Source organism: Macrobrachium nipponense, chromosome 43 (assembly GCF_015104395.2).
Source record: "Macrobrachium nipponense isolate FS-2020 chromosome 43, ASM1510439v2, whole genome shotgun sequence".
Lineage (NCBI taxonomy): Eukaryota > Metazoa > Arthropoda > Malacostraca > Decapoda > Palaemonidae > Macrobrachium > Macrobrachium nipponense.
The window spans coordinates 12,397,544-12,410,792 of NC_061104.1; the positions used below are offsets into that span (position 1 = coordinate 12,397,544).

General features: G+C 48.1%; 1 protein-coding gene across 1 annotated transcript in view; it reads left to right on the forward strand.

Annotated features, from left to right (window-relative positions):
- LOC135213793 (uncharacterized) overlaps window positions 1-13,249 on the forward strand; it is a 293,734-nt gene that overhangs the window by 59,850 nt on the left and 220,635 nt on the right. The window contains exon 4 of the mRNA XM_064247921.1: window positions 4,467-4,614. Coding sequence (XP_064103991.1) covers window positions 4,467-4,614 — 148 coding nt within the window. The remainder of the gene's footprint in view (window positions 1-4,466; window positions 4,615-13,249) is intronic.

The window sequence follows — 13,249 nt, forward strand, 5'->3', positions numbered from 1 at the left end:
TGAGATCAAGAGCCTCCAAACACCAGTAGGTGCCAGGCTACAGGGATTTGCGGAAGCCTGGGCACGGATAGGAGCCGACACCGGGTCGCTGTTGGTTATCAAGAAGGGATATTACATCCCCTTCAAGGACAGTCCTCCCCTGACGTCAGCACCTCGGGAACTGTCCGCCAGATACAAGGACCCTGTACTGAGGGATACTCTTCTACAAATGGTGGAACAAATGTGGGACAAGAGGGCAATCGAACTAGTACTGGATCACAACTCCCCAGGATTTTACAATCGCCTTTTTCTAGTCTCGAAGGCTTCGGGGGGATGGAGACCAGTCCTAGATGTAAGTGCACTGAACAGATATGTGGAGAAGGAGAAGTTCAGTATGGAAACATCTGCAACAGTCCTTTCAGCCCTACGCCAAGGAGACTGGATGGTATCTCTCGATCTTCATGATGCCTATTTCCATGTCCCAATTCACCCTTCGTCGAAGAAGTACCTTCGTTTCATTATGGAGGGAAGGATCTATCAGTTCAGGGCCTTGTGTTTTGGCCTGTCCACAGCTCCTCAGGTTTTCACGAGCTTGATGAAGAATGTGGCAAAATGGCTTCACCTAAAGGGAATAAACATCTCCCTCTACCTAGACGACTGGCTCATCAGAGCCAGATCGGAGAGACAGTGTTTGGAGGACCTTACAATGACACTAGACCTGATAAGGTCACTAGGATTACTCGTAAACCTCGAGAAATCTCAGATGATCCCCAGCCAGAACATGGTTTATCTGGGGATTCGGATGGATTCTCGGGGTTTTCGAGTTTTTCCTTCTCAGGAGAGACTCACAAAAGGTTGCATAAAAGTCTCCAGCTTCTTAGGGAAGGAGCGCAGTTCAGCGAGGGAATGGTCGAGCCTTCTGGGGACCCTTTCCTCGCTGGAACAGTTCTTTCCTCTAGGAAGACTTCATCTTCGTCCCCTGCAATTCTTCCTGAAAAGGGTTTGGAACTGGAAGACAGGACAGCTCACAGACACATTTCCGATTCCTCTAGAGGTGAAAGATCACTTAAAGTGGTGGTTGCCCCCTCTAGAGGAAAACAGAGGTGTGTCCCTGGAAATTCGGAACCCAAACCAAGTGTTGTATTCCGACGCTTCGGAGACGAGTTGGGGAGCAACCTTAGGAACAAGAGAAGTGTCAGGCACCTGGACAGAAGAACAGGTGTCATGGCACATCAACTGCAAGGAGCTCCTAGCCATACATCTTGCTCTCAAGGGCTTCGAGCCGATAGTCAGAGACGGGGTAGTTCAGGTAAACTCGGACAACACCACCGCTCTGGCATACATACGGAAACAAGGCAGGATGCACTCGTTCTTCCTCTACAAATTAAAGAGAGACCTTCTAGTCTGGGCACATCAAAGGAATATTATTCTCCTGACAAGATTTGTCCAGGGAGAGAGGAACATGAGAGCGGACAGGCTGAGCAGGAGGTACCAGGTCCTTCCCACAGAATGGACCCTCCACTCAGAAGTGTGTCAGGGTCTCTGGTCTCTTTGGGGGAGACCTCAAATAGACCTGTTCGCCACGTTCCTCTCCAAAAGGATAAACACCATCTGCTCGTTGGTAGAGGACCCCAGAGCATTCGCAGTAGACGCCCTTCTCCTAGATTGGTCGGGCCTAGATGTATACGCCTTTCCCCCATTCAAGATCCTGGGGGAAGTGCTCAGAAAGTTTGTGGCCTCAAAGGGGACAAGGATGACACTGATAGCCCCATTTTGGCCCGCTCAAGATTGGTTCACAGAGGTAATGGAGTGGACGGTGGACTTCCCCAGATCTCTTCCAAACAGGACAGATCTGCTCAAACAACCCCACTTCGAGAGGTATCATCAAAACCTCCCCACTCTTGCTCTGACTGCCTTTCGACTGTCGAAAGACTCGTCAGAGCGAGGGGCTTTTCTCGCAAGGCTGCAAGCGCAATCGCTAGAGCCCGCAGATCTACAATGCGAGTATATCAGTCGAAGTGGGAGGTGTTCAGGAGATGGTGTAGGTCGAAGAAGCTGTCCTCCAATACCTCTGTGACCAAAATTGCCGATTTCCTTCTTTTCCTGAAGGAGGAATCACACCTTTCTGTTTCCACCATAAAGGGATACAGAAGTATGCTTTCAGCCGTATTCAGGAATAGAGGCCTAGAATTGGCTGACAATAAGGATCTGCACGATCTAATTCGGTCTTTCGAGACTTCAAAGTCAAGGGAACCAAGAGCTCCGAGCTGGAATCTGGATGTAGTCCTGAGATTTCTGACTTCGGAAAAGTTCGAACCTCCTCATCTGGCCTCCTTTTGAGACATTACAAGAAAGTGTTTGTTTCTGTTGTCCCTCGCTACGGCGAAAAGAATTGGTGAGCTGCAAGCCCTAGAGTCTTGTGTGGGTTTTAAAGGAGACGCAGCCATCTGTTCGTTTCAGACTCTGTTTCTAGCGAAGAACGAAAATCCTTCAAAGCCCTGGCCCAGGAGCTTCGAAGTAAAAGGCTTGTCTAACCTGGTAGGTAGGGAGGCAGAAAGGTCCCTTTGCCCAGTCAAAGCACTAAAATTCTACCTGGATAGAAAGAAGCAGATGGGGGGTTTTCAACAAGGTCTATGGTGCTCTGTAAAAGACCCGAAAAGACCTATGTCAAAAAATGCCTTGGCCTTCATTGTTAGAAGTGTTATAACGGAGGCGCATAATAACTGCCCAGATAACTCCTTTAAACTTTTGAGAGTAAAAGCTCATGAAGTTAGAGCAGTCGTGACGTCACTTGCATTTCAAAGAAATATGTCTCTAAAGGATATCTTGGAAGCGACATATTAGAGATGCAATTCAGTTTTTGCATCTCATTACTAGAAAGACGTTCGAGTAACTTACGAGAAATGTTTTTCTCTAGGTCCGTTTGTGTCAGCGGATACGGTCCTGGGTATGGGAGCAAGCACCGATCCTTAATTTATTTATACGTGCGTAACCCTCTTGTTGGATATGTTCTTGACTTCCTGCTGGCAAGAGTGCTAGATGTCGCACAGGCGGCCGTCACTTATACTCCGTAAGGAACTCGAGTTGTATCTGACTAATAGAGGGGTACAAATTTTTTTATTTTTACATTAATGTGTGTGTCATTACTGTGTGATTCGAGTTATTGGTTGTTTGTGAGGAGTTTGGGGGATAACTCTTGACAATCTTAGAACTAACACAGGTGTTAGGATTGAGTGATCGGGATCGGTTGTGTGCTCCTTAAATAAGGCGTGTTGTCATGTTAGTGGATTAGCACCCATTGACAAATGCCAGTTAGGCTCTGCCGAGTAAGTGGATAAGACCCCATCGACAGACCCACAAGAACTCTTGGCCACAGATCAATATCTCGCTAAGGCTCTTGAGGCGAAGCAGACTCCTAGGCAGTAGCCATGAAGTCTTCCACCTAATCAGGTAGGAACCAAGGTCTATAAATACCTACAACATATGTTGTTTACCTGTCTATTTCAGTAGTTAGCTGACCCTCCACCAAAGGGTGCCAATCAGCTAAGTATATATCTGTCAGGGAAGTTGAATGTATGAAAATGATATTGTTATGATACAATAAAGTTTCATACATACTTACCTGGCAGATATATACGACAAATGGCCCACCCAGCCTCCCTGCAGGAGACAGGTGGAAGAGAGAAAATCTGATAGAAAACAGGAATGGTTCCTAGTCCTGCCACCCAGGGCAGGGCGGTAGATCACCTGACCTACCTGTAGCGAGTGCCGCGAAATTTGAATTTCTGTCGGGGACGACGGAGTCTATAGCTAAGTATATATATTAGGGCTGTTGCCTTGTATAATAAGGCGCCCTATGAGGTAATGTTAGACTTGCAATAATCTTACGCTAAGTCGGTTGGTTATGCACTTCCATACTCATTGGAGTGTCTTGGGGTTTGCTGATAACTTACGAAGTGGTTATGACGACGATGTGTTAAACTCATGATGATATCTTTCTGATGTGAGGTTCTAGTAGAAAACACGAAGTATAAAAAATAGTTCTATTCTCTGAGATTACATGATGAATATAGGATTGTACAGGTCTGCCAATGACGATGGCTTGATCACTTCTGCCAATGATGATGGCTAATTCTGTTCTGTTCCCACTACCATCTTGGTTACAAGTCATAAAGGAAGCAGACAGTAGCTCGAACATATGAACATACATACAAATGAGACGCATTAGAAATCACGTAGGCCGTTTGAATTATAGGTCGCGGTAGTTGTCTCAAGCTGGAAGCTAGGACTAATGTTTTCAAAACAAATGAATGACCACAGGTGACGGCATGTCAACTTAGCCTACTTTATTGTATACGTCATCTTTATGGTCTCTGGTCTGATCACATTCCTGCAAGCAATCTGGTTGACCATGAAACTTTATTGTATCATAACAATATCATGTTTACTGTGTTGATGCAGTCATTGTAGTTTCTCTCTTTTTTCAGTTCAACATAGCCAGTCATTTGTAGTGAGTGAATCGAAAGCGTTTAAATTTGCTGCGAGTGATGATATTAGACATTACCTGAAGGAAAGTTCTTCATATGCAATCATCGAGTCTGCAAATATTACCTATATGGTGTTAAGCACTACAAGGTAAAGTATTTTTTTTTTTTAGAATGCTTAAATGGTTTCTTGAAACAACTTCATAGCTGAAGTTATAACATCTTATTAAAATAACAAACTTGGTAGTATATAATTTATGAAACTTAATGTGAACCTACATACTAAAGGTGTCAAGGTCAAGCTTTACAAAAACATATCACAAGTAGTAAAACTATGTGAATAAGAATTACTTTGAAGTTTTAGTTTTAAATATTGAAACAATGCTCAAACTATTAACAATTGCATTTTCATCCCAGATTGTGAACTGGTACTTTACCATAACTTTTCCTCATTAAAATCAATTTACATACATGAGCTTGATGCAGAAAACTATTTACATACTGCATGTGACTTGAACTCATAGGATTAAGAATGATATCAAATGGATACATAAACAGAATAAGAGCAAACCTGAGTATGTACACTTAAGCTTTAAGGTGTGTAAAAAAAATGGTAGTTCCAGGGAAGAACCCAAGAATGATAGGACATCTAGGACATCTCTGTTGAGTATCATACTGAACTTACGTCATCATTCGGGATCTCCTCATAGGACGTCTCCTCTATTGGCAATGCATGTTCCATTGGCAGTGCAAGGACATCTCCTCTGTCTTTGGAACGAATTCCTTGACAGGGCACAAGTTGACGTTAGGGTACTTAGCATGCACGTATCTGCATAGAGCATCTTATCATAGGACAACCACTGGGGTTATCCTATTTTCTCCCTTGTCTACTTGGGGAAGACCCATTTTGGACCTTTTTGCTACAGGGTTCAACAAAGAGCCAGAGGTCTACTATTCGGTGGTCCCAGCTACATTCGCTGGGACAGAGGACACCCTTCAGCATACTTGGGACAAGCTGGAAGTTTATGCCTTCCCTCTGTTCTGGCTGATATGTCATGTCCTGAACAGAGAATGGGTTCCATGAATCTCAGGATGACCCTAGTAGCCCCCTTGTGGCCCCAAGCAGAGTGGTTCCTGGATCTTCTGAGTTTCCCCTTATCTCTTCACGACTGGAGACTGTCCAGTATCTTACGAGCGAGTGATCTTTCTCTCAGAGCAGTGACTCAGATGTCTAGCTACCTCGGGAGATCTTTGTCAGCCATGTACAAGGGCAAATGGGCCGTCTGCTGTGATTGGTGTTGTCAACTGGGTTTCTCTCCACTCGGAACTTCTGTTCAGTGATAATGATCATCCTGATTATTCTCAGAACAGAAACTTCTTTCTGTTTCTGCTGACATGGGCTACAGGGCTGCTGTAGGATTAATTCTCTGTTTGAATTCTTTGTCTTCATCCTGGGAATTGTTTATGTTGTTCAAGAGCTTTGAGCAGCTTTGTTCACATAAGGAACTTAAATCTCCTACGAGGAACCTACTCTGGTGCTGTGTGGTCTCGCTTTTGAGCTCCATTCAAGCCCCCTTGTCAATTGTCAGATTATGATGTAAACACAACAGGGGTCGGGGGTCAGTAGCTTTCGAATTTGCCCCGGAATTCGTGGTTAAGACCCAATATTCCCTCATTTCACATGGACAGTTGTTTTGGTACGATATACAAACCATCGGTCCTTTTACAATAGGAAGGTAACTAGCGGCAGCTGGGACGGTCGTAAGCTTCGAACAAGGGAGTTCAGTAGTTAACTGCTTGTCCGACAGTGCGCGCGCAGCACGACTGAGAGGTGAAGAACCACTCTTGCTTTCGGTCGTGTGTGTGGAGGACATGTTCGTCATCGCTCTCTGCCCGCTTCGTCGTCGTATGCTTTGCTTTTGTTGTGAATTTTTCAACTTGGTTTGTCAGTGTTTGAAAGTGAATTGTAAGTACGTACCATCTTTTTCATCTTTTATTACATTGATATTTTGGATCATCGGACATGGAGCTATCCCCGCGCCCCCCCATCAACCGCGGGGGTGGAGGGCCGCAAGTGTGGGGTCTTCCGCTCTTTTCCGAAGATTGATCCTCATTTGCGCTCAGTGCCAAGGGCGTGAATGCTCTCGGCCCGAGCCTTGTATTTTTTGTGTAATAGTGTGAAAGTGAAAATTATAAGTACAGTATTCTTTTTCATTTTCATTTATTATCATGGCCTTGGCGCTCGGTGCCAAGGGCGCGAATGCTCTCGGCCCGAGCCTTGTATTTTTTGTATGAAAGTGAAAGTGAAAATTGTTTGTGTGAAAGTGAAAATTGTTTGTTTGAAAGTGAAAATTGTAAGTACAGTATTCTTTTTCATTTTCATTTATTATTATCATTATGGATCAAGGATTCCGCTCATTCCGGGGAATAGATCCTCATCCCCTTGCGGTCGGTGCCGACGGTGCGAATGCGCTCGGGCCGAGCCGTGTAACATTTGTTCTATTGGTCGGAGGTGCAGTGGTTGTTGTACGAGGGCAGGGAGAAACGAAGGCCTGCCAAGGACTCGTCGGAAAGCTCTCCCGCGACTCTTGGTAAACTGATACTTCGTCGTCTTTCCTGCACCCCCGCTCAGCTCCACGTATGGCGCCTTCCCCTTCGGGGGGGGGGGGGGGGGGTGAGCGTAGAGGAGGGCGCTCGTTACCCAACGTGCATTTGTACTCGGGGTCGTCTGTTCGCTCGGGATGGGGTTCACCCCCCTAACTTTCGACTATTGATTCCTCAGGGCTCCTGCTGCGGGGGACGACCTTGGCCAGGTGTGGATGTCGCTGGGACTTCAGGGCACACCGAGCGTCCAGGGGCTGCTCCAGCATCTGACGGGAGCTGTGCCGGTCACCCATGGAGCGGTGACCACCACTACACGATCTCGTCTCCAGGGTACGCCGCCCCTCCTCACCTGGTTTACACCCCTCTTGTGATGTCTGTGATGCAACGGCCGCCGTGCAGGGCCTGATCGCTGCAGTGCCGAGAAGGGGCGTGCCTCCCCCTCCGGGTTCTTCGTGCTGCCAACCCCAGTCTTCCGTTGCCCGAAGAGCTCGCCCCTGAACCTGCCACCGGTACCCAGGATGTCGCTGGCTGCTGCCCCGCCTCCTGGAGTACCTGCCCTGTCTGCCATACCTGCTGCTGCTGCTGTTCCTGCACCTGCTGACGTTGTTTCCAGCCCGCGGTGTTGCTGCTCCAGACACTGGTCCTTCCGGACAGGTGCAGCCGGGCCCTGTTGCTTCGGCAATAGCAGCCCAGGATCCATCCTGGATGGAGGACTTGACGCCTGTCCTGAGGGAACCGACGAAGAAGAAGAAGAGGAAGGTGTCATCGTCATCTTCGTCTTCTTCGTCGACTGCTGCCGCCTCTTCCCCTTCAACTCCCAAGGCTTCCAAGCCGAGGAAGAAGAAGGCTGCCTCCTTCCCCCCTAAGAAGGCTCCTTTGGGAACTTCTAAGGGCCCATCTCACTCCTGTGGGATGGGGGGGTCCTTCTGCTGGACGGAGCAGGGCCCGTCTCTCCTTCCACAAGGAAGAAGACGGGGACCAGAGGAGTACCGGCTAACACCGGTACTTCCTCGCCTGGTGTAGGGGCGCTGCCGCTACACCAGGTTCCGGCTCGGCCTCTCGCTCGCGAGAGGTACTGAATGTACGGGCGCCCTCTGGCGACCGTGCAGCCAAGGCCCAGACGTCCGAGTTCGCTCGGCGCCAGGACCAAGGCAAGGAACAGGAGGCTGGCGAGAGCCGCTCGGGTGACTCGCTAGACCAGCGATCGCTCTCGTAGAGACCAGCTGGTTACCAGGGTTGCCGTGACGGTCCTAGACCGACCACGGGCGGAGGCTGGTAAGAGGTCCCCTTGATTGCAGGTCCAGCGGTTCGACGCGCCGTGAGAACAGGCACTGGTCCCATTGCGACTGTGGTCTCTGCAGGTCCCCTGACCGCCGCTCCCACCGGGACCGGACGGATAGGGGGACCAGCAGCAGCTCCCCTGACGCACGGGACCGGGGCCGCTGTTCTCTGTCCAGCCACTCGCCCAAGGGGAGCGGCACGACCAGGCCTGCAGCTCGATCGCCACCGTTGGCGATCGCCTGCAGCCCGCCAAGCACACTGGTTCTGCCGGTGAGCGAGGGGGGAGCGTCAGGTCTTCCTCTCCTGTTCCTCCAACTTCCTCGGGTTACACCGGGAAGGGCGAGATAACAAGGAGTGATCGTGAGGGGCGCGCCCCCCCACAATCCCGCCACGACGTCCTAGGTGCCAGGCATGGTCCTCGGATCGACCAGGTCAAATGCGCAAGTGGCAGGAGGAGACTGGGAGGGGTGTGCCACTGTTCCTCCCTCCGAAGTAGGAGGGTCTCGGGAATCGCTCTTGCTGGAGGGTCTTGATGGTCCTACTCCTCAAGATGCGGTCACTCCTGAGATCTAGAGGAATTTTGCTGAGGTCATTGTGCTGATTCGTCAGCACAATGACCTCGGGGAACTCGACCATCACCGTGGTTGATGATCATCACAGTCCTCCCAGCCTACTGGTTCTGCTGGTAGGCAGGGGAGGAGCTCTCATAACAGCTCCCCTGACATAAGACCGATGCTCCGTTCAGCTCCGTTCCTTGGTCCAGCTTTTCTCCACAAGAAGCCGCTGGTCCAGACCTGCAGCTCGATCGCCACCGTTGGTTGGCAATCGCCTGCAGTCCTCCCAGCCTACTAGCATGCTAGTAGGAAGGGTAGGAGCATCAGGTCTCCCTCACCTGTCCCTTCAACCTCCTTAGGCTACACCGGGAGGAACGAGGCAAGCAAGAGTGACCGTGAGGGTGGGGGGGGCTGGCAAGGACGAATGTCGCTTCCCAGACTCTTGGAGGGACCATCACCGCTATTCCCTTGACAGTCCGTCTGGACCACGCATTCAAGAGAACAGGGTGCGCTCCCCCTTCAGTCCTCTTGAGAGGTTTCGGCCTCGATGGGGACTGGGACGCGTCGGAGGACGGTATCGGCTCTCTCCTGTCAGGTGCTCTATCACCCCCACCCAGACGACGTTCACGGTGGCGGCAGACGCTTAACCTACAGTACGAGTTCGTAACCCTCCTCGAGAAAAAGTTTTCTCCTGACGACAACGTTTTCCCATGACTACGAGAGGCCATCGCCGCAAGGTGATGGCTGCTCGTCCTCGCTTCTCCAACTGCTAGTTCCACTGGGAAGGCGAGCGAGTATCCAATTCCTCCCCCATTCCCTCTCTCCTTACGGCTATGATGGAAAGGGGAGGGATCCTGCAGAGAGTCCTCTGTAGGATTCCACGTTGGGGACTGTGTTCCGGGGGGGGTGGGGGGGGGGGGACCTTCGGGTCCTACCGGACGTAAGTCCCCGTCGTTGAGAAAGGATCCTTCCCCATGCTCGATTTCTACGGGAATCGGGGGGACCACCAACCGATGATCGTCTGACGAATTCGGTGGGGGTTTCGCCGAGCACTTAGAATTCTGCGGAATTTCTAGCACTCTCAGAGTGTTCGGGTTTTTTTACGATCTGCAGACACTTGGGCGAAACCACGGTCGAGAGTGGGCTAGATGAGAATCCCCGATAATTGTTACTATGATAATCAGGAATCTCGCCGAATGCTCAAATTCCTGGAATTTCTAGCATTTGGAAGAAGCACTGCTGCTGAAGGAAGAATATCTCACAGTAGGCGACCAACCCTGCGATAGAGAAGAACGGACGTGAGTATCCAGTTTGGCTTGAACTATCGTCTTCGGTATTCTGTTTTCACCATTGAAGCTTTCTTTCGGGGAAGATTTCTCCTTCACTCTCTTGATTAGAGAATGAATGGTGTCGGCTTCCAATCCTTATTCTCAGTCCTCGAATGGAAAAGAATTTAGGATGGAGGTCTTTGTACAGGAACCTACAAATATACTACGTATATTACCCTTGCGACATGATTCTGTTAATCAGTTGAATTGCCCAGGGTGTAGGCACATACCGTAGTTAACTCTACGGATTGTGACCGAGACGAATAGTATCTTAACCCTCTTACGCCGACTGAACGTATTTTACGTCGACATTTTTTGTCTCCCGTGTGCCAACTGGACGTATTTTACGTCGATTTACAAAATTTTTTTTTTTTAAATTCGCGGAGAAATACTTATAGGCCTACCAGCCTAAAACTTTTGAATCACGCGCCTTGGGGGATGCTGGGAGTTCACGGATCAAGGTGTTGTTTTGTTTACAATCGTTACGCAGGCGCGCAAGCGCGAATTTCTTTCTTGCCGCACTAAAAAGTATCTGTGACACATCTCGGAAATTATTTCGTCACTTTGACATAATTTTTGTAAATTAGCCGTTACGTGAAGTATTATATATGAAAGTGTGCATTTTTATGTAGAATACAACAATAAAATACTCATGATTGTAGCTTTTATCAGTTTTGAGAGTATTTTTACATAAAATAATGATAATTGCCAAAATTTCAACCTTTGGTCAACTTTGACTCTACTAAAATGTCAAAAAATGCAATTGTAAGCTAAAAACTCTTATTTCATAACATTCACCTTACCTGTCAGATATATACATAGCTATCGACTCCGTCGTTCCCGACAGAAATTCGAATTTCGCGGCACACGCTACAGGTAGGTCAGGTGATCTACCTGCCTGCCGCTGGGAGGCAGGACTAGGAACTATTCCCGTTTTCTAATCAGATTCTCTCTGTCGCTGGCAAGGTAAAACATATGTTTGCTTTCCTCCTGATGGATTTCGTGTTTCATCGCCATCGATCTTCTGGGCCGACTTTTACAGGGAAGTACTGGATCGCTGGTTTGGCATACGTTTTTTAATAACTTTTTAATAACTTTTTAATAACTTTTAATGAATTAACTTCGAAGTTTTCGAAGAAAGAATATATGTAACTACCGAAGTGTTCGGTAGAAACAATTACCATAGTTTGCAAGAAAGGGAAATATAAATATTTATTCATTGATGAAGTGTAATAAATGTTAGAATTTGATTGAGGAAAATAAGGTAACTTCCGATTTGAGGAAGTCAGAAAACATAGAACTAGATATGCTTTCTTTAGGAGCTTTAATAGCCCTCGTTCTGACAAGCAGTTAGAATATTAACAGTACTAGTAGTGTTGTTTCCTCATCACCTTCTTACTTCACAGAAACTACAAATTCATTTGCAATTTGAAGATAAAGGATGTAGCTCAAGATACGAGCTATTATAAGGTAAGAAGTGATTATAGTGTTCCCCATTGCATTAGAGGGTGCGTTCTGATCGGCTCTGTCTCGCCTCCCAGGCCTAGACCTCTTCCAGACTCACAGGCCCAGAGGAGAAGGAATGTCGAAAGCCGTACGGAGGTTATGGAGAATCCCCACCGATCAGGCGTCCCTCGGCAGGTTCTGTAGAACGTCCCAGACTGCCAGGGATAGCCATTGGAAAGGCATCCTAATTCAATGTGTTCCCCTTATTAATTATCGTCTTAACGAATAATGAGAAGAAACAAAAATTCAACTGGCGTAGGTTTAAATGAAAATGCAAGATACTCTCGTCTGGCTATCGGAACCTCAGAAGAGACGGAGAAAGATTGCGGTAGAGGCATTGCTCTATCCGGGTTCGTCCCCCCGTACAGCTGGACGGGGGGGGGGGGCTCTATCCCATGGGGGTTTAAAGTAGTTATTTCAATAAATTCCTCATCGGTACATGTATATGAAAATATATCTATTCTGAGAGATCGAATTAGATATTAAAGGATATTTGTTGATTGAATGAATTATATGGATCTCGTTTAATGATTACACACATATATATAATTTTTAAGCTTCTAACGCCTTGGACATGAAACTCCAGTAAAGAGGCTCAATGCGCCTAAAAGCGCCTGAAACAAGGCGCAAAGCGCCTGAAACGAGGCGCAAAGCGTCTGAAACGAGGCGCAAAGCGCCTGAAGCACGATGAACCAGGATCTTCATCGGAAATGGAAGTCCTTCTCATTCAGAAGAAAGGGAGGGCTATGTCGAAAATGGAAGTATTGTCGAATTCTTAGCAAGAACAAATATACAGAGATCGGAACCTTCCGCACACAAAACCTTCCGCACAAGCGGAACCTTCCATGTCAGGAAGACATATTACTAGACGTACAGAACTTTCCAGGCGAGGATCGCCTGTCAGATGCTCGGAATTTTCCAACAAGAAAACGTTCCAAGGGCGATACGTCTTCTAGGATCCAGGAGTATTCGGATCACGATACTCCTCCCAGGCGCCAGGAGTATTCGGAACGCGATACTCCTGCCAAGCACCAGGAGTATGCCGACGAGCATGATACTCCTCCCAGGCGCCAGGAGTATTCGGAACGTGATACTCCTACCAGGCGCCAGGAGTATTCTAGGCAAGATACTCCTGCTTAGCGCCAGACACTTTCTCCTACAAGAAGAGCTTAACAACCGCCGAGAGTCCTCCAGACGAAGGGTGAAAGACATTTAAGGCTTTTCCTGATAGGGACTGGGAGTGGTCGCACAGGGCGGCCGTTGCCCTTGTCAGGATCGTCTTATTGCAATAAGGCTTAAGAAGCGGTTTTCTCCAGGAGGGGCAAGTTCCAAGTTTTTTCAGCATTGACTCAAGATAGCACAGGCTGAAGCCGTAGCCCTTGTCAGGTTAGAGTCGATACTGCGAATAGCCCTTCTCCTTTCGAAAGGAAGCGCTCTCCTTCGGTTGCTCAATCTTGCCCCAAAATTGAGGAATGGAAGATAAAGCAGAATTGTGAGAATTAGTTCCAGGATT